Here is a 21,808-nt window from a genome sequence, read left to right on the forward strand (position 1 = left end):
CCTCCTTTAGCTGTATTGACTAGCTGTCCATTGCCTGTAACAAGAGTTGTCTCACACAGCCCCACGGAGCCTAACCTAATTCAGGGCAGCTGCTCATTGAATGGCCAAACACAGGCCTGTAGGGCTCTGTGAGACGCCAAGGCTCTCCACCAAAACTGCCTGTGGCTGGCAGGGACAGCACAGGACCTGCAGGAAAGCCGTGTCCCCTCCGAGCGGGTGCGTGACAGACACCCCAGGCGCCATCTCAGATTCCTTCGGTGCTTGTGTGCAAGTGACTGATTGCCACCCCTGCAGTGAGGCCAGCCCTGTCCCATCTCTGTCCAGCAGATGCAAGGCACCGCATGAATAAGAAGCACATTGCACTGGGCTCTCCACTTGTGGGCCTGTGTTCTCAGCTTCTTCTACTTCTCCTCTGCCCCATCCTTTACTCACCCTCTTGACGATACAGTCTTCAAAGTGCCCAGTGAATTTCGAGTGGGCCAAATCACAGGATGTCCACACCCAAGGAAGCTTTCGGCAGCACCTTGTCCTTCCAGGAGATCAGTGCCTCTCTCCACCAAAGGCCCTGCAGGGCTGCAGAGACACCACAGACAGCAATGCCCTCTCCTGCCAGGGCTGCCCAGCCCAGCCCTGTTTCTCTCGGACCTTGGGGACAGCAGGCATTGCTCTCTTTTGGGGCACCTCAAGTCTTTCTTACAATGCTGTCTGCCATCCGCTCCAGCATGTCTCTGCCATGCAGCAAAGCTTTTGCATACATGGGCTCTTGGGTGCTTGGTGTCCCTGTTCAGCATGACAAGGCTGAGGTTGGCCTGGAGCCACAACTCGGGGGCTGCAGCCCAGATTTGCAACACTCTCCTCTGACTGGGAACAGCCAGGAGGAGCTGGAGCCCCGAGGTTGGTCACAAGCTGTGACTTCTGAGGCACAGTGGGACACCTCCCACAGCTGGCGTGCTGCAATGGATGGATAAAGGTTCTTCACGAGGCACAGGCTGGGAGCATCAGAAGAGGAATACTTTCTGTGTGAAGGAGTTGCTTGGATGTATGGAGCTCCTTGCTGGGAAAGTCAACAGGTTGGGTGAGCCCTTGTGGGTGAGGATCGGAGGAGAGGCCAGTTAGGGCGACATTGTGGTGGGAGAGAAAGAACGGGTGATCAATGGGAGGAGGTGGACAAGCTCTTACTTAAGCAACTCCAGGAGGTCTCCAGATCAGTGACATGGGGCTCTTTCTGGGGACTTTAATGACCCTGACATTCATTGAGGGGAACACAGCACTGTGAAAACAGACCAATAGGTTTCTGGAGGGTGTTGGAGAAATTTCTTTGCAAAGCCACCAGCTGGACCAACAGAGATGATGCTCACCTGGATCAGGTCCTTGCAAACCATGAAGAGTCAGGAACTGAGCTTGGCCTGCAAAGATGAGGACATTTTCTCAACATGTATGTAGGATGGGAACATTTTCATCAGCTGAAATGTTTGAATACTTTTCATAGAGAGAGAATGTTCTCCTGTGCTGCCATCATGAAACTCTCCAGGATGTGTACTGCTCTCGGGAGAAGAAACCTTGATCTTCCTGGCACTTGCTTGACCACTGCTCTGTCCAGTATGGAGTGTACTGAATTTCACTAATCTTCTAGCTATTCCCACATGTCCTGATTCAACTGACCCTTTCTCAAGTCATCTTCTCCAGCAGACTGTCTGCACAGATGCCTTTTTGAGTGTCCATCTGGTTTTCCTCCTCCCATTACTCTCCATTCCCTCAGACCTCTCCCAAGTACCCAGGTGCTGCTTGGAGCTTCAGGCAGGTGAAAGCTTGCTGCTCCTGTCTCCTGACTCTCTCTGTAGCCAGCTCCTTCATTGCCTTTCTCTCTGTCCTTTCTTACTAATCTCACTGCACATTTTCCCCTCCAAAGGACAAGTGGGATTTAGTGGAGGCAACTTGGACTTCATGGACACCTGACGAATGTTTTTTATTCTTCACTGAACCACTCTTCCTCTTTTTGTTTTTGTTCTTGTTAACGAAGAGAAATGCTGTGTCTCTGTGCAGCCACTTCTCCAAGGAAAGCAGAAGGAAATGGAGGCTGAGACATTCAGCTCCAGCCTGAGTGGGAAAAGCTTTGATTTTAACATGAGTGATGTGAGTTTCAGGTGACCGGTGAGAGAAATGGCAGGTTGGGGTGGGGTGGGTGGGATGAAGAGTGTCTCTAGAGTGTCTGACAGAAAGGGTCTGGCTTTTCCCACATGTTCATACTTCATCATGAGACCCTTGGGATGAATATGGCTTGGAGATTGTCTATATTGTTTATTCTGTAAGCAGAAAAATAATGAAAATGTGCAAATCTTTTTAAAATGTTATTTCTTTTTGACATCTTCTCATTTAGACTCTACTCCTGAACTCTCCCTAATGAACCACACAAGAAGGGAGGCATTAAAGAAAACTGCAGAGCGCCATGGCATGTTAGGGTATCTGCATTTCCATGAGCCCTCTGCTGCCAAGTTCCTGAACTGCAGCTACCGAAAGGAGATTGAACAAGCTGCTGAAGAAGCCTTTAAAATGTGATTAAAATCTCCAGGACTCTGAGGGTGTCAGTGGGCTCCCTGAGGTCCATCACAGCTGAAGCCATGAAGGGAAGCAGGGGTGGAGGTACCCCTCCCTGGGGGCTGCCTTAAACTGGCAAGAGGTCACCACTGGTTCCAGGTGACAAAGGCAATGGGCAGGTGGCTCTGCTGCCACGTCAGCCCTTGATGGGTTTCATCCAGAAGGATGGTCAAGCTCTGATCCCTGGCACCGGGGAAGGGAGATCCTTTTCCTCATGCATTGCTCAGGGCTCTTGATGGAGCAGTGTGATGTGGGGGTGTGTGATGACGAGTGCAGGACAACCCTAGGAGTGCATGGACTCTGTGGGGGAGCACTGAGGCCATGGGGCTGTAAGGAAATGGTGTCCCCGTGTGGCTCTTGGTGGCAGTGACAATATTGATAGCTGAGAGGAGAGAGATCTTGGTTATGTTGGGCAAGTCCCAGCCCCACCAAGGCCCTCAGTCATCTCCACCACGGGCTCTCCCATGCTGTCCCATGCCTGCAGCAGTTCTCCTGCAGACTTTGGCCACCCCCCTGCTTCTCCACCTCACTGTGTACCTAGGCTTTACAAATGTCTTTTTGTCCTCCCTGCCTTTTGCTTCTAACACAAAGCTGTGGTTTTCTGGGGATTTGCCAAAGCTGTGAATCCCCAAGCAACACATCCAGCTGCTTTCAAAGCTAATGCTTCTCAGTCACCTAAGATATCCCAGCACCGTACTTACTTATCATAGAATCATAGAAAGAATCATAGAAGCACAGAATGGTTTGGGGCCATCTTCAACTAGATCAGGTTGCTCAGAGCCCCATCCAACCTGACCTTGAATTGTTCCAGGCATGGGGCATCTACCACCTCTCTGGGCAACCTGTGCCAGTGTTTCACTGCCCTCATCGACAAAAAAGTTCTTATATCTAGTCTGAATCTCCCCTCTTTTAGTTTAAAACCATTACCCCTTGTCCTATCACTACAGGCCCTACTAAAAAGTCTGTCCCCACCTTTCTTCTAAGCCCCCCTTAATTACTGAAAGGCAGCAGTCACAGAGCCTTCGCTTCTCCAGGTTGAACAACCCCAACTCTCTCAGCCTTTCCTCATAGCAGACGGGTTCAATCCCTCTGATCATTTTTGTGGCCCTACCTAGACCAGCTCCAACAGGTCCATGTCTATCCTGTATGGAGCACTCCAGAGAAAAATTAGAAAACTTATATTTTTTTCACTAATTTCCCAGGAGAAACCATTGCTTGGGGGGATATTATGAATGTGCATAAATACCTGATGGGAAGGAATGAGGACAAGGGAGCCAAATTCTTCTCAGTAGTTCCCACTGACAAGACAAAGGGTGATGGACACAGATAAAAACACATGACATTCCCTCTGAACCCAACAAAACACTTTTTCCCTGTCAGGGTGGTCAAACACTGGAATAGCTTGCCCAGAGAGGCTGAGGAGCCTCCGTCCATGGAGGTATTCCAGACCCACCTAGACAAGGTCCTGAGCAACCTGCTCTAGCTGACCGTGTCTCAGCTGGGGAGTTGCACTTGATGAACTCCAGAGGTCCCTTCCAATCTCAACATCTCTGTCATTCTGTGAGTGTGAAGGAGAAAAGTAAGATGGAAAGAAATGAACAACACACAGCCTTGATGGCAAACACAGTGGGATCCTGTGGAGAGGGCCCACGCTGGAGCAGGGGAGCAGTGTGAGGAGGAAGGAGTGGCAGAGATGGTCTGTGCTGACTGTAAGCCCCATTCACCATCTGCCCTGCTCCTCTTGGGGTTGGGATGGGTAGAAGAATTGGGAGCAATGGAGTAATTTGAGCCTGGGAAGAAGGAGTGGGGTGGGGAAATGGTCTTGAATATTTTTACTATGCTTTCTCTCTATCCGAATCTCTTTTAATTGGCAATAAATTCACTTGATCTTCCCCAAGTCAACTCTTCTTTGCCCATGACAGTAATGAGTAAGTGATCTCCCTGTCTTTATCTTGACGCATGAGCTAGTCCACCTTATTTTCTCCCTTTGTCCTTTTGAGCTGGGGCTGTGTGTGAGCAGCTGGGTGGGTGTCTGGCTGCTGGCCAAGGCGAACCCACTACAGGACCACCACAGCAGGACTGCTGTGTGCAGCCTGGGGCTCAGCAGCACAAGGAAGATCCTGACAGACTGAAGCAAGTCCTGCAGAGGCCAGAAGGATGGCTGGGGCCTGGAGCAGGTAATGGACAAGGAGAGGCTGAGAGAGCTGGGTTTATCAGAAATCCCTCAGAGCCAAACACCAGAGCAAGGACCCAGGCCACCTGGTAAAATCTCAGTCAATGAAGATTTTCAAAATTGGTCGAGACAAGCACCCGATTGAGCTGGAGCTGTCTGAGAAGAGGCTTGGCTGAGAGTCCAGCTGTGGCAAGAGCTGTGGGGTTTGGTGTGTAATGGCTGTCAGAACCTGCTTCCCTTTGTATTACTAATGGCAGTGGAGTTGGGTGTCACTGAGCCCCAGAGGAGGATGGGGGTGACCATGCAGCAAAGGTCCTTCCTGAAGGCTGGGGTGTATGGCCAGAGATGGAAATGGCTGGTGGGTGCAACTGGTCTGGGACAAATTTCCTGGGGCAGCTTCCCTGGGGTGTTCAGGGAACATGGCACAGACCAGGCCCCTCTCTTCTGCACCTTGGATGCCTTGCTTCCTTCACCATGACACCTGGCTCTGCACTGGGAGTGCTGGCTGCCCCTACCCTGCACACTCACACACCTGAGCTCTGCACTGGTGGTTTTCTCTCCCGGGCTCTTTCCAGCCCAGCCCAGACCCTCCCCACCTCTCCCCACCTCCCCTGCCCTCTCCCCAGCCCAGCCCAGCCCAGCAGAGCAGCCCAGCCTGGGCTGGCTCCATGGCACTGCCCAGCGCAGGCTGCTGCAGAGCTCTGGGCACTCACCCCACAGCCCCAGCCCCTCTGAAGGCCACAGCAGCTGCTGGGGGGCAGACAGCGGGGTTCAGGCTCCCCATCAGCCCCACGGCTCATGCTGGCCACAAGGCCATGATGAAACAGAGGCTAGGCACTCGCTGCTCTCCTGAATTCATCTTGTAGGTGATCCTCAAGCCTCACTGAACTTGCTCCCTCCTCTGCTCGCACCAGCCCCACTCCCCAGGGCAGCACCAGAGTGCTGGCCCTGGGGGTCCTCAGGCAGCTCCTGCTGCTCTCCACTCTCCCCTCCCTGTGCCTACCGAGTCCCCTCTGACTCCCATGGCACTGCAGAGGCCTTTTTCATAGATACCACAATTTATCGCTTTACTTCTGGGAGACTTCACCTCTGAGGGTGTTTCACCTTCTGAGTCTGCATTCATTCCAACCCCAGGGCACGCGGGTAGTCCCCATCCTCTCCTCTCCTGAATTCTCCAAAGTATTTGCTAGAGAGTCTGGTACATGCCATGCATCCTGTCATACAAGAAGCAAACTGGGGAAAGAATGGGGAGCTGAGAGACTGTCTCCACTGCCATTAGACACCAAGAAGAGAGCCTTTACAACCAGAACACTTGGTCCAGTGGAACCCAAGTTTACCAGGCGCCTAACCCCAAAACCACTGAGAACAAAAGCAGAACAGAAAATTCAAAAGACCACTTCCTTGGACATTTTCTTGGAAGGAACATTGGAAGAAGAGCCCAGCCTTCAGGCACTGCAGCCAGGAGGCTCCCTTTTATTGAAGAGCTACAATGTGATGGGCCACATGTGACACAGTGTTGTGCAAGGGTCAGACAGAACAGGATCAAACCTCCATAGAAGGTGTGTGAACCCAGAAAATTATCTCTATGTAGAATTATCACAGGAGAAAAAAGCAGAATTGTGGCATAAGATAAACTATGGGAAACATGCAGAGGAGGGGAAGAGGGTTATTCTCAGTGAAATAGCACCCATTGGATCAGTTTCCATAAGGCATCCTTGAGGCCCTGGTTCCTCATGCTGTAGATGAGGGGGTTCACTGCTGGAGGCACCACTGAGTACAGCACTGCCACCACCAGGTCCAAGGATGGGGAGGAGATGGAGGGAGGCTTCAAGTGGGCGAACACTACAGTGCTAAAAAACACAGAGACCACGGCCAGGTGAGGGAGGCACGTGGAAAAGGCTTTGTGGCGTCCCTGCTCAGAGGGGATCCTCAGCACAGCCCTGAAGATCTGCACATAGGACAGCACGATGAAAACAAAACACCCAAAGCCCACAAAGACACTAACAACAATAAGCCCAACTTCTCTGAGGTAGGAGTGTGAGCAAGAGAGCTTGAGGATGTGGGGGATTTCACAGAAGAACTGGTCCACAGCGTTGCCGTGGCAGAGGGGGAGTGAAAACGTACTGGCAGTGTGCAGGAGAGCATAGAGGAACCCAGTGCCCCAGGCAGCTGCTGCCATGTGGACACAAGCTCTGCTGCTCAGGAGGGTCCCGTAGTGCAGGGGTGTGCAGATGGCAACATAGCGGTCATAGGCCATGACGGTGAGAAGCCAATACTCTGCTGAAATCAAAAATACAAACAGAAAGACTTGGGCAGCACATCCTGTGTAGGAGATGTCCCTGGTGTCCCAGAGGGAATTGGCCATGGCTTTGGGGAGAGTGGTGGAGACTGAGCCCAGGTCAAGGAGGGAGAGGCTGAGGAGGAAGAAGTACATGGGAATGTGGAGGCGGTAGTCGTAGGCTACGGCGGTAATGATGAGGCCGTTGCCCAGGAGGGCAGCCAGGTAGATGCCCAGGAAGAGCCAGAAGTGCAAGAGCTGCAGCTCCCGTGTGTCTGTGAAAGCCAGGAGGAGGAAGTGGGTGATGGAGCTGGTGTTGGACATTGTGTCCCTCTGAGAATGGGGATCTGTTCAAGGAGGTAAAGGAAGGGAGAAGTTAGGGCTGACTGCTTTCAGGAAAATCTACTCACTTTCTTATGGAAGCCCCTCCAAACTGCCTTTCACTTTTCGGGAAGAGCTTTGGTGAGCTGTGGTTGGTGCTGGCTGAGGGTGCCCCAGGGAGCAGCAGGCTCTGCTGCGGGCTCTGCAGGGGTCAGTCCTGCCCTACACAAGTAGGTAAACAGGTACACGGGCTGATCTCAGATTAAATCCAATCCTGATATCAAAGAGCTTTTCAGCATTGTCACTCCCAATTCACCTGACTGCAGAGCAGAGCTGTGGGCAGTTTGGGTTGTGCCTTCTGCTCTAGTTGCCCCAGCACAGCTGAGCAGTGGTTGGAATGCAGCAATGCCTGGCATTTCTGCTGCACTGCAAGGGAAACCTTGTGGGTGCTGAGCTTGGGCACAGGGACGGTCCCTTAGTGCAGAGCGAGGACAGCCGCTCTGTCCATCAGCCCTGCTCTCAGCTGCCCTGTGCTGGCAGCTCTTCCAGCTGGAGGACTATCGCACTCGGGTGTTCCCCCCAAAAGAAAGAGGCCAGTGGTGGGAGCAGAGGAATCCAGTTTCCCAGTGCAGATCTCCAAACCCCTCACCCCATCTCATTGCACCTGAGGAGGATCTCAGCTCTGTCCTCCCAACCAGGGACACAGAGGGCTCATGACAGCTGCCCACATGCAGCCACCCAGCAGCATCTCAATGGCCTTAGCACTGAGGTGTCTTCTCCATGGGGCTCCTGCATAACACGGAGATGTCCTGGGAGAGCTGTGCCGCACGGGAGGGCAGCCTGCAGCCCAGCAGGACCTCCCAAGGACAGAGTCAACTCTCCTGAATTTGTTACGTCCTGAAGGGAGGGTGAGATCCGTGCCAGCCGCACACACTGCAGTACCCAGAGCCCCACAGGTGAACAGGGTGCGAGCTGGATGCTTTTCCTCCATGGCCATATATTCATGACAGCACATGCAGCGTTGGTGTCTGAGCTGCACTTGAATCCTCACCCCTCACAGCAGTAGGTGTAACAGTAAGAAGAAGGGCGGCAGGCAGAAGAGGAGGACATGCCAAAGGAGCCCTGCCAAGGGAGGCAGGAGAGGGAGACAGAGAGAGACCCTTGAGTTTTAACTCTCTTTGGTGGTCAGGCTGCTTGGGAAGGTAAATCATGAGCATGTCTCCATGCCATTAAGGGCTGAGACTCTGCTGTGTGAGTGAGGAGACCTGGGGTTTGCTCCAGGGAAAGTATCTGCACTGCAGGGGGTGGCAGGAAGATGCCTGCCTGATCCCCACATCTCCTCCCTTTTCATGCTCAAAGATCCCATCCCACCTGCTGTGTGCTCAGCTCTGCCCTGCAGGCACCTCCTGGCAGCAGGGCACTGCCCAGGGGCATCTCTGTGTGTGCAGGGGCTAAGGAGCAGCTCAGACAAGTCCTGATGAGAACTGGGGTCTCATTGCCTACTCCAAAGCAGAGAAATAAATTCCCATCTCCCACTGCCCACCCAGCCAACCAAGAGTGGAAAAACTCAAAGCACAGATTACTTCCCTTTCAGGCAATCCCCTACCTTGACATCCCTCTTTAAAATGACCCGTGCAAATGTCCTCCAGGTGATGTAGAAGTCTGAGCAGCCCTGACCCACGCTGCACCCTCTGGACAGCACAGGGATCCTGCCCTCCTTCCACCCACAGCTTCTCCCCACAGCTTTGAAGGGCGCTCCCTGGGCATGCTGAGTGCTGACCTGGGCAGACGGCAGAGTCCCTGCCCTGGTGCACAGTCCCCTGGGGTGCAGTGACCCTGCTCTGAAGGACAGCCCTGGGCACACACAGGTGCACACCGAAACCCCGGAAGGTGGCCTTTTCTTCTGATAGTGCAGCAGGCAAGTCCTCCTCTGCAGCATGTCCTCCTGAAAATCCCACAGGCTGTGGGATGTAGCAGCTTTTGGAGATCCCTCCAGCAACACCAGCTACATTGTCCTGCACCCAGAGACTTACCATGTAGAGGGCTGTGAAGATCTCTCCCATGCAGTGAGCTCTCACCATACTCCCACTCCACACTGCCTTCCCAGTCTCTCTGCCTCGCCCTTCTCCTCTCAGCACTTGCAGACAGTGCCATCAGCCCTGCTGCCCTTTGCAGAGGAGCTGCTCCTGGGCAGAGCTGTCTCTCTGCAGTGCTGCCCACTTGCCAGCAGCTCCCTCCATGCCAGGAGCCCAGCCCAGCTCAGCAGCAGAGGCCCAGCCCAAGGCAGCACTTTCTCTGCCCCTCTGGGCTCCCTCCAGGTGTCCCTGGGGCTCCTGGGGAACCTGCTGGGAAACAGGCTGAAGGCATCTCTGATCTTCCCTCCCTCAACTTCTCTCCTGCAGTGTCATTGCTCCTATTAGAAAAATAGTTGGGCATGAGAATTACTTTTTTTGTCCCATCCTTAGAGAGGACACCCAGGAAGGTGCCAGGGAAGGATCTAATTTCTCCAAGCTGGGAGGACGTGTTCTGTTGAGTGAATTTAGGCATTTCATCCTGGGTCCTTAGACCTGGGGCTAGTAAGACAGGCAGCTCTCTTTTGCCTATGCCATCTCTGCTTTTGCACAGACGGGTTCTTGGACACTTGGTACCAGGTTTCTTTACGGCAAATATGAGTTTGCTGGGTCCCACAGCTTTGTTGCTTCAGTCCAAATGTGTGGCAGTGCCGTCATCCAGGAGCACAGACAGGATGAGTGGGAGCCGTTAATGTCAGAGACAGAGCTGTGATACTGATGGAATAAACTGCCAAGGTATGGTGGCATCCCAGGTTTTGGTTCCCCGCAATGCCAGAGAGACATTGGCAAGCTGGAGGATCCGCAAATTTCAGTGGCGGGCCACAGAGATGGCCCAGGTTGGAGCACTGGTCCTGTTAGGAGAGGCTGAGGGATCTGGGCTTGTTCACCCTGGAGAATGGAGGGCTTTGCGGAGAGGATGGAAGAGACTTGCATTGCCTATGGTGAGGTTCCCAAGAAGACACTGTGGTGCAAGGCAGGAGCACAGGAGGCAACGAGCTGGAACACGAGAGGGTCAGGCTCAATATAGGGAGAAACTTTTGCAAGGTGAGGACAGCCAGACATGGGAAGCCATTTCCCAGAGCGTGTGCGCTGCCTCCATCCCTGGAAGTTTCTCAGACCCATCTGGATAAAACCATGAGCAACCTTGTGTGATCCTGCGTTGAGAAGGATGTTTTCTACAGGTATCTAGCCAGGTCCCTTCCAGTCTGAATGACATTCTCATTCCTCACAGCTCTGTGTCCTCAACATGAGGGAAAGCCCTCAGGTTCCCTCTGACTGTGGAAATAATTCACATCAGGTAGAAGGCAGCAGCACAGGCACCTCAAACAGTCCCGATGCCATCCCCGGCCTCATCTTTAATTTACTGCTTCCCTTTTCCCCCCCTCTCAAATTCTTCACTGTTCTCATTTTCACACCTTCCAAAAAGGCCAGCCTGCCCTGGCTGGCTGGGAGGGAGCTTATTGTCTTCATAGCAGCCCGTAGGGTTCCATGTCTAGGATTTCTGACCAAAACCTTTTTAGCTATTCTATGTTTCTCATGCTTCCCTTCCAAGAACTGGGCTGGGGTTTTGGCTAGAAGTTAGGAGGGGAAACTGCCAGGACAGCCGACCCCAACTGACCAAAGGGATGTCCCACACCATATGACATCATGCTCAGCAATAAAAGCTGGGGGAAGAAGGAGGACGACGTTTTGGCATTTCTCTTCCCAGGTAATTGTTACTCGTGATGGAGCCCTGCTTTCCTGGAAATGACTAAACACCTGCCTGCCAATGGGAAGGAGCGAATGTATTCCTGATTTTGCTTTGCTTGTGGGCACAGCTTTTGCTTTACCTGTTCAAGACTCCTCATCTTGACCCATGAGTTCTTCTCACTTTGCCATTCCAATGCTCTCCCAACCCCTCAGGAGAGGGGAGTGAGTGAGTGGCTGGCTGGGGGCTTAGTGGCCACATTATGGACTTATTTCTGTTTTCATTAAAAGCAGTAACAGTACCATGCTCTAAAATTTCCTCTTCTTCTTGAGGATGATAAATTTAATTTCTTTCATTTTATTTTTGTCATTCATTCTGAATTCACAAGATAGCTGTAACTTAAGAGTATTTAGATTCTGGCATGAAATTTTTAGAACAGTGCTTTTTCTCTCATTGCTAACCCTTTCTTACCATTTCATGGTAATACCTTTCAGACAATGGTGCCCTTAATTCACTTCTGCTGTCTGTCTTTCATCCTCCTTTCAAGTGTATCTCTGTGTGAGAAGTTTATGGTTTTACCAAAATATGTCAAGGGGCAGATACCAAACTGGGCAAAAGCACAAAGCAGGCCAAATTTTTATGTGATGGACACTGACACAACACCATTATCTTCATTTTGGATCTCTGAAGACCTAACCCTTCCACAGAGTGCCTGGAAGGTCTGGAGTGCCTCCATCTGCCCTGTCCATCAGCATCAAAGGTGAAATTACTCCAGTAAGAGGTGTTGTTTTCATTCTTCTCCAGCCTAAACCACCACATGGGTCAGGAGATATTCCAGGACTTCTCAAGGGGCATCATATTCCTCTGGACCAAAAAGTGGAATCTCAGGGGTCAGGGCACGCCAATACTTGTGTTCAGGGATCTGCTCAAATGACCCCTCTCCATTTCTGTAATGGTGCTTGAGTTTACTCAAGGAACCCTTGAATGAATCCCCATCCACTGCTGGTTGTCGTCCTCCACAGGAGGAGAAAAACAGGGGCATCCCCTCAACACAGGGAGCATCCCCCAGACTCATCCTCTCTGCCCATCTCTCCAGCAGAGCCTGTTTTCCTCCACTGCAGAACCCCATGTGAGCAAGCTTTCCCACCACATCTCATTTCATCCCAAACCATCACCGTTGTGTGACAAGCCATGGGGGTCCAGCTCCTCCTGCCTGCGATCCACCTCCTCCTGGCTGTGCACGGTTTGGCCGCAGCAGCTCAGCTGTGGCACCAGGGTGGAGCACAGACCAGGGAAACCTGAGCAGTGATCCTGACCAGAAGACCACGGTACAGCCAGCTGGGCTGCGCTGCATGTAAAGCCTGGCCTTCACGCTTGTGCTGTGCTGCACAGATCCCTTGGCCGCAGGACAACCTCAGCAGCTCATTGACCCAAGGGGCCTGCAGGCAGCTCCCACTCAGTACCAGCCCTTACGCCTCCTGCGAGGCCTTGCCTGCACCTAACAGTGCAGCAGGGAGTTCTCATGAGAACATCCTTGCTCTTTGACTGTAGAGATGAGGAAAAGAGTTGTTTTCTTGTAAGAAAATCTAAGAGCAGCTTGAATGACTCCTTTGGCATGTTCTCCTCTTCTCCTTCCCACCCTTCTTCTTACTGTTACACTCACTGGTGTGGGGGGTGAGGATTCAAGTACAGCTCAGACACCAACGCTGCGTGTGCTGTCATGCACATAAGGCCATGGAGGAAAAGCATCCAGCTCGCACTCTGATCACCTGTGGGGCTCTGGGTACTGCAGTGTGTGCGGCTGGCACGGATCTCACCCTCCCTTCAGGACGTAACAAATTCAGGAGAGTTGACTCTGTCCTTGGGAGGTCCTGCTGGGCTGCAGGCTGCCCTCCCGTGCGACACAGCTCTCCCAGGACATCTCCGTGTTATGCAGGAGCCCCATGGAGAAGACACCTCAGTGCTAAGGCCATTGAGATGCTGCTGGGTGGCTGCATGTGGGCAGCTGTCATGAGCCCTCTGTGTCCCTGGTTGGGAGGGCAGAGCTGAGATCCTCCTCAGGTACGATGAGATGGGGTGAGGGGGCTGGAGATCTGCACTGCATGTGAAACTGGATTCCTCTGCTCCCAGCAGTGACCTCTTTCTTTTGGGGGGAACACCCGAGTGCGATAGTCCTCCAGGTGGAAGAGCTGCCAGCACAGGGCAGCTAACAGGGCTGATGCACAGAGCGGCTGTCCTCGCTCTGCACTAAGGGACAGTCCCTGTGCCCAATCTAAGCACCCACAAGGTTTCCCTTGCAGCGCAGCAGAAATGCCAGGCATTGCTGCATTCCAACCACTGCTCAGCTGTGCTGGGGCAACTAGAGCAGAAGGCACAACCCAAACTGCCCACAGCTCTGCTCTGCAGTCAGGTGAATTGGGAGTGACAATGCTGAAAAGCTCTTTGATATCAGGATTGGATTTAATCTGAGATCAGCCCGTGTACCTGTTTACCTACTTGTGTAGGGCAGGACTGAGTCCTGCAGAGCCCGCAGCAGAGCCTGCTGCTCCCTGGGGCACCCTCAGCCAGCACCAACCAGAGCTCAACAAAGGTCTTCCCGAAAAGTGAAAGGCAGTTTGGAGGGGCTTCTATAAGAAAGTGAGTAGATTTTTCTCAAAGCAGTCAGCCCTAACTTCTCCCTTCCTTTACCTCCTTGAACAGATGCCCATGCCCAGAGGGATACAATGTCCAACAGCAGCTCCATCACCTACTTCCTCCTCCTGGCATTCACAGACACACGGGAGCTGCAGCTCTTGCACTTCTGGCTCTTCCTGGGCATCTACCTGTCTGCCCTCCTGGGCAACGGCCTCATCATTACCGCCGTAGCCTACGACTACCGCCTCCACACCCCCATGTACTTCTTCCTCCTCAACCTCTCTGTTCTTGACCTGGGCTCCATCTCCACCACTGTCCCAAAAGCCATGGCCAGTTCCCTTTGGAACAACAGGGCCGTCTCGTACTTGGGATGTGCTGCCGAAGACTTTATGTTTGTCATTTTGATGTCAGCAGAATTGTATCTCCTCACCATCATGGCCTATGACGGCTATGTTGCCATCTGCACACCCCTGCACTACGGGACCCTCCTGGGCGGCAGAGCTTGTGTCCACATGGCAGCAGCTGCCTGGGGCACTGGGTTCCTCTATGCTCTCCTGCACACGGCCAATACATTTTCACTCCCCCTCTGCCAAGGCAATGCTGTGGACCAGTTCTTCTGTGAAATCCCCCACATCCTCAAGCTCTCCTGCTCACACTCCTACCTCAGGGAAGTTGGGCTTCTTGTGGTTAGTGTCTTTGTGGGCTTTGGGATGTTTTGTTTTCATTGTGGTGTCCTATGTGCAGATCTTCAGGGCTGTGCTGAGGATCCCCTCTGAGCAGGGACGCCACAAAGCCTTTTCCACGTGCCTCCCTCACCTGGCCATGGTCTCTGTGTTTTTGAGCACTGTAGTGTTCGCCCACTTGAAGCCTCCCTCCATCTCCTCCCCTTTGCTGGACCTGGTGGTGGCAGTGCTGTAGTCAGTGGTGCCTCCAGCAGTGAACCCCCTCATCTACAGCATGAGGAACCAGGGCCTCAAGGATGCCTTACGGAAACTGATCCAATGGGTGCTGTTTCACTGACAATAACCTGCCTCCCCTCCTCTCCACATTTCCTAGAGTTTATCTTAGGCCATGAGTCTGCTTTTTTCTCTTGTAATCATTCTATTTAGAGATAATTTTCTGGGTTCCTACTCCTGTGGAGGTTTGATCCTGTTGTGTCTGGCCTGTCAGATAGGAGCTCTTCAATTAAAGAGCATCTCTTGGGTGCAATGCCAAGAAAATGTCCAAGGAATGGGTCTTTTAAAATTTTTATTCTCCTTTTGTTCTCAGTTGTTTTGGGACTAAACTCATGGTAATGTTGGGTTACAATGGATCAAAAGTTCTGCTTTTAAAGGCTCTCTTCTTGGTGTCTAATGGCAGGGGAGATGGTCCATCAGCTCCCCATTATCTCCTCAGGTTGCTTCATGCATGACAGGACAGATGGCATGTACCCGACTCTGTGTAAATGAATTTGGAGGGGTCAGGAGAGGATGGGACTCACCACGTGCCCTGGGGTTGGAATGAATGGAGACTCAGAAGGTGAAACACCCTCAGAGGTGAAGTCTCCCAGAAGTAAAGCGATAAATCGAGGAATACACACTACAGCACTAAATCGAGGACTCTGCAGTTTCATGGGGTTCACTGGGAACCCGAAAGACACTGGGAAGGGAGAGTGGAGAGCTGCAGGAGCTGCCTGAAGACCCCCAGGGCCAGCACTCTGGTGCTGTCCTGGGGAGTGGGGCTGGTGGCAGCAGAGGAGGGAGCAAGTTCAGTGAGGCTTGAGGATCACCTACAAGATGAATTCAGGAGAGCAGCGAGTGCCTAGCCTCTGTTTCATCATGGCCTTGGAGCCAGCACCAGCCGTGGGGCTGATGGGGAGCCTGAACCCCGCTGTCTGCCCCCCAGCAGCTGCTGTGGCCTTCAGAGGGGCTGGGGCTGTGGGGTGAGTGCCCAGAGCTCTGCAGCAGCCTGCGCTGGGCAGTGCCATGGAGCCAGCCCAGGCTGGGCTGCTCTGCTGGGCTGGGCTGGGCTGGGGAGAGGGCAGGGGAGGTGGGGAGAGGTGGGGAGGGTCTGGGCTGGGCTGGAAAGAGCCCGGGAGAGAAAACCACCAGTGCAGAGCTAAGGTGTGTGAGTGTGCAGGGTAGGGGCAGCCAGCACTCCCAGTGCAGAGCCAGGTGTCATGGTGAAGGAAGCAAGGCATCCAAGGTGCAGAAGAGAGGGGCCGGGTCTGTGCCATGTTCCCTGAACACCCCAGGGAAGCTGCCCCAGGAAATTTGTCCCAGACCAGTTGCACCCACCAGCCATTTCCATCTCTGGCCATACACCCCAGCCTTCAGGAAGGACCTTTGCTGCATGGTCACCCCCATCCTCCTCTGGGGCTCAGTGACACCCAACTCCACTGCCATTAGTAATACAAAGGGAAGCAGGTTCTGACAGCCATTACACACCAAATCCCACAGCTCTTGCCACAGCTGGACTCTCAGCCAAGCCTCTTCTCAGACAGCTCCAGCTCAATCGGGTGCTTGTCTCGACCAATTTTGAAAATCTTCATTGACTGAGATTTTACCAGGTGGCCTGGGTCCTTGCTCTGGTGTTTGGCTCTGAGGGATTTCTGATAAACCCAGCTCTCTCAGCCCCTCCTTGTCCATTACCTGCTCCAGGCCCCAGCCATCCTTCCGGCCTCTGCAGGACTTGCTTCAGTCTGTCAGGATCTTCCTTGTGCTGCTGAGCCCCAGGCTGCACACAGCAGTCCTGCTGTGGTGGTCCTGTAGTGGGTTCGCCTTGGCCAGCAGCCAGACACCCACCCAGCTGCTCACTCGCACCCCCAGCTCAAAAGGACAAAGGGAGAAAATAAGGTGGACTAGCTCATGCGTCAAGAGAAAAACAGGGAGATCACTTACTCATTACTGTCATGGGCAAAGAAGAGTTGACTTGGGGAAGATCAAGTGAATTTATTGCCAATTAAAAGAGATTCGGATAGAGAGAAAGCATAGCAAAAATATTCAAGACCATTTCCCCACCCCACTCCTTCTTCCCAGGCTCAAATTACTCCATTGCTCCCAATTCTTCTACCCACCCCAACCCCAAGAGGAGCTGGGGGGATGGTGAATGGGGGCTATGGTCAGCACAGACCATCTCTGCCACTCCTTCCTCCTCACACTGCTCCCCTGCTCCAGCGTGGGCCCTCTCCAGAGGATCCCACTGTGTTTGCCATCAAGGCTATGTGTTGTTCATTTCTTTCCGTCTCACTTTTCTCCTTCACACTCACAGAATGACAGAGATGTTGAGATTGGAAGGGACCTCTGGAGTTCATCAAGTGCAACTCCCCAGCTGCGACACGGTCAGCTAGAGCAGGTTGCTCAGGACCTTGTCTAGGTGGGTCTGGAATACCTCCATGGATGGAGGCTCCTCAGCCTCTGTGGGCTCCTCAGCCTCTGTGGGCAACCTGTGCCAGTGTTTCACTGCCCTCATCGAAAAAAAGTTCTTATATCTAGTCTGAATCTCCCCTCTTTTAGTTTAAAACTGATCTAGCTGAAGATGGCCCCAAACCATTCTATGCTTCTATGATTCTTTCTATGATTCTATGATAAGTAAGTACAGTGCTGGGATATCTTAGGTGACTGAGGAGCATTAGCTTTGAAAGCAGCTGGATGAGTTGCTTGGGGATTCACAGCTTTGGCAAATCCCCAGAAAACCACAGCTTTGTGTTAGAAGCAAAAGGCAGGGAGGACAAAAAGACATTTGTAAAGCCTAGGTACACAGTGAGGTGGAGAAGCAGGGGGGTGGCCAAAGTCTGCAGGAGACCTGCTGCAGGCATGGGACAGCATGGGAGAGCCCGTGGTGGAGATGACTGAGGGCCTTGGTGGGGCTGGGACTTCCCCAACACAACCAAGGTCTCTCTCCTCTCAGCTCTCAATATTGTCACTGCCACCAAGAGCCACACGGGGACACCATTTCCTTACAGCCCCATGGCCTCAGTGCTCCCCCACAGAGTCCATGCACTCCTAGGGTTGTCCTGCACTCGTCATCACACACCCCCACATCACACTGCTCCATCAAGAGCCCTGAGCAATGCATGAGGAAAAGGATCTCCCTTCCCCGGTGCCAGGGATCAGAGCTTGACCATCCTTCTGGATGAAACCCATCAAGGGCTGACATGGCAGCAGAGCCGCCTGCCCATTGCCTTTGTCACCTGGAACCAGTGGTGACCTCTTGCCAGTTTAAGGCAGCCCCCGGGGAGGGGTACCTCCACCCGTGCTTCCCTTCATGGCTTCAGCTGTGATGGCCCTCAGGGAGCCCAGTGACACCCTCAGAGTCCTGGAGATTTTAATCACATTTTAAAGGCTTCTTCAGCAGCTTGTTCAATCTCCTTTCGGTAGCTGCAGTTCAGGAACTTGGCAGCAGAGGGCTCATGGAAATGCAGATACCCTAACATGCCATGGTGCTCTGCAGTTTTCTTTAATGCCTCCCTTCTTGTGTGGTTCATTAGGGAGAGTTCAGGAGTAGAGTGTAAATGAGAAGATGTCAAAAAGAAATAACATTTTAAAAAGATTTGTGCATTTTCATTATTTTTCTGCTTACAGAATAAACGATATAGACAATCTCCAAGCCATATTGATCCCGAGGGTCTCATGATGAAGTATGAATACGCAGGAAAAGCCAGACCCTTTCTGTCAGACACTCTAGAGACACGCTTCATCCCACCCACCCCACCCCAACCTGCCATTTCTCTCACCGGTCACCTAAAACTCACATCACTCATGTTAAAATGGAAGCTTTTCCCACTCAGGCTGGAGCTGAATGTCCCAGCCTCCATTTCCTTCTGCTTTCCTTGGAGAAGTGGCTGCACAGAGACACAGCATTTCTCTTCGTTAACAAGAACAAAAACAAAAAAAGGAAGAGTCGTTCAGTGAAGAATAAAAAACATTCATCAGGTGTCCATGAAGTCCAGGTTGCCTCCACTAAATCCCACTTGTCCTTTGGAGGGGAAAATCTGCAGTGAGATTAGTAAGAAAGGACAGAGAGAAAGGCAATGAAGGAGCTGGCTACAGAGAGAGTCAGGAGACAGGAGCAGCAAGCTTTCACCTGCCTGAAGCTCCAAGCAGCACCTGGGTACTTGGGAGGGGTCTGAGGGAATGGAGAGTAACGGGAAGAAGAAAACCAGATGGACACTTAAAAAGGCATCTGTGCAGACAATCTGCTGGAGAAGATGACTTGAGAAAGGGTCAGTTGAATCAGGACATGTGGGAATAGCTAGAAGATTAGTGAGATTCAGTACACTCCATACTGGACAGAGCAGTGGTCAAGCAAGTGCCAGGAAGATCAAGGTTTCTTCTCCCAAGAGCTGTTAGCATCCTGGAGAGTTTCATGATGGCAGCACAGGAAAACATTCTCTCTCTATGAAAAGTATTCAAACATTTCAGCTGATGAAAATATTCACATCCTACATAAATGTTGAGAAGGTTGCCTCATCTTTGCAGGCTGAGCTCAGTTCCTGACCAGAAGCCTCCACTGCCACTTCAGGAGGTCCTGGTGTGCCTGACACACTCACCTGGGACTGGGAGTGACCACAAGGGGCCGTGGGAGACCTGGACCCTCCAATGGAAACTGCAGATGGAGGGTGACACCAGGCATCTGTGCTCCTGTAGCTCAACCCACCTTGGTTTCCAAAATTGTTATTAAAAAAAAAGAAAAAGCCACTCCTACTTCTAAATTGTTCCTTCTGAAGTGAGTCTCTGCACCCTCCTCCTCTCTGCTTCCATTACCTCTTGAGTTTCCTCATGAGTTCCCTCTTGACCCAAGTTGGTCTTGTCAGCTATGTACTCACCGCTGCTCTTTGTGGGTGATTCTCTCGTTGAAGACCAGCTGTACTGAGTTGTGCTGCCCCTCACTGCTGCCCACGGGATCCCCACTAAAAGCCCCCTGAACAGGCCAAAAACTTCCCCTCTGAGGTCTGACCCCTACACTCTGCTCCTTTCCCTCCTCAGGCTGCTCAAGAGCTGCACCCCCCTTTTTCATGGTCACTACAGTCAAGGATGACCCTGGTTTTCACGTCCCTGACCACTCTTCATGGTTTGCAAGGACCTGATCCAGGTGAGCATCATCTCTGTTGGTCCAGCTGGTGGCTTTGCAAAGAAATTGCTCCAACCCCCTCCAGAAACCTATTGGTCTGTTTTCACAGTGCTGTGTTCCCCCTCCAATGAATGTCAGGGTCATTAAGGTCCCCAGAAAGAGCCCCATGTCACTGACCTGGAGACCTCCTGGAGTTACTTAAATAAGAGCTTGTCCACCTCCTCCCCTTGATCACCCGTTCTTTATCTCCCATCACGATGTTGCCCTAACTGGCTGAGGTGTCCCACTGGGCCTCAGAAGTCACAGCTTGTGACCGGCCTCGGGGCTCCAGCTCCTCCTGGCTGTTCCCAGTCAGAGGAGAGTGTTGCACATCTGGGCTGCAGCCCCCGAGTTGTGGCTCCAGGCCAACCTCAGCTTTGTCATGGTGAACAGGGACACCAAGCACCCAAGAGCCCATGTACGCAAAAGCTTTGCTGCATGGCAGAGACATGCTGGAGCGGATGGCAGATGGCATTGTAAGAAAGACTTGAGGTGCCCCAAAAGAGAGCAATGCCTGCTGTCCCCAAGGTCAGAGAGAAAAAGGCTGGGCTGGGCAGCCCTGGCAGGAGAGGGCATTGCTGTCTGTGGTGTCTCTGCAGCCCTGCAGGGCCTTTGATGGAGAGAGGCACTGATCTCCTGGAAGGACAAGGTGCTGCTGAAAGCGTCCTTGGGTGTGGACATCCTGTGATCTAGGCACACTCGAAATTCACTGGTCTCTTTGAAGACTGTATCGTCAAGAGGGTGAGTAAAGGATGGGGCAGAGGAGAAGTAGAAGAAGCTGAGAACATAGGCCCACAAGTGGAGAGCCCAGTGCAATGTGCTTCTTATTCATGCGGTGCCTTGCATCTGCTGGATAGAGATGGGACAGGGCTGGCCTCACTGCAGGGGTGGCAACCAGTCACTTGCACACAAGCACTGAAGGAATCTGAGATGGCGCCTGGGGTGTCTGTCACGCACCCGCTCTGAGGGGACACGGCTTTCCTGCAGGTCCTGTGCTGTCCCTGCCAGCCACAGGCAGTTTTGGTGGAGAGCCTTGGCGTCTCACAGAGCCCTACAGGCCTGTGTTTGGCCATTCAATGAGCAGCTGCCCTGAACTAGGTTAGGCTCTGTGGGGCTGAGTGAGACAACTCGTGTTACAGGCAACAGACAGCTAGTCAATACAGCTAAAGGAGGGGAGAAAGAGAAAGACTTCCCTCTCCCTCTGGCACAGAACTCCATTTGGTCAGCTGGACACCTCTCTAGGCGGCCCTGAACAGCGTGAGTAGGGACAGGGGTTGATGTCCTAAATGTGGGCATCTGCCGTCATTTCAGCTGGCATCCTCACCAGGCTGCAGGATGGTGCCCCCAGATGTTTCCCAATCTCTCAGTACTGCTCCATTATTGTGGACAACATCTGGCACCTCAGATGTCACCAGGTGTTTGTGTGTGAACTCCTGGTCTCCATCTCCATCAATGCCCATGGGACCACAGAAAAGGAGTGCAGGTGCCTATTTTTAGCTGACACCATGACTGAAGCAAGAGGAATCTCATGTCCTGTGGGTTTGTGGCAGGCACGGGAGGGAGCTGAGGTCCCTTCCAGCCCCAGGACTACAACTCCAGGAGGAGATGCCTCCATTGCCTCAGCTGATTGCCTTCTCTCAGCATGGCTAAAGGAGATGCCTCCCTGCCAGTGTCCAGGTGTCCTGTCTGATGATGGGCCAAGGAAGGGGGATTCTGAGACCTAACTGTGTCTCTGAGAGGAGAAAGGGCACTGCTGCAAAGAAACGTCTCTGCGGAGGTGAGACAGGCAGCATCGGTGATTCCTTCAGTCTCTTTCCAAGGAGGTTCCTGGAGAGTCACAGGGACACCTGGAGGGAGCACAGAGTGGGGTGTGGGGCAGAGCAAGTGATGTCTTGGGCAGGTCCCCTCCTCCTGGGCTGAGACGGGCTCCTGGGATGGAGGGAGCTCCTGGGAAGCAG

General features: G+C 52.7%; 1 protein-coding gene across 1 annotated transcript; it reads right to left on the minus strand.

Moving 5' to 3' along the window:
* Nucleotides 1-6,440: 6,440 nt before the first annotated feature.
* On the minus strand, nucleotides 6,441-7,370 carry LOC148051703 (olfactory receptor 14J1-like). Its single transcript, XM_087735416.1, has one exon. The coding sequence runs from the start codon at nucleotides 7,368-7,370 to the stop codon at nucleotides 6,441-6,443; it is 930 nt and encodes a 309-aa protein (XP_087591542.1).
* Nucleotides 7,371-21,808: the final 14,438 nt, after the last annotated feature.

This window comes from Nipponia nippon, unplaced genomic scaffold (genome assembly GCF_047370975.1).
Source record: "Nipponia nippon isolate SJK-2023a ecotype South Korea unplaced genomic scaffold, ASM4737097v1 scaffold_56, whole genome shotgun sequence".
Taxonomy (NCBI): domain Eukaryota; kingdom Metazoa; phylum Chordata; class Aves; order Pelecaniformes; family Threskiornithidae; genus Nipponia; species Nipponia nippon.

Bases quoted from the DNA above. Each gene is read 5' to 3' on its own strand.
- LOC148051703 (XM_087735416.1), bottom strand. From the start codon at position 7,370: ATGTCCAACACCAGCTCCATCACCCACTTCCTCCTCCTGGCTTTCACA.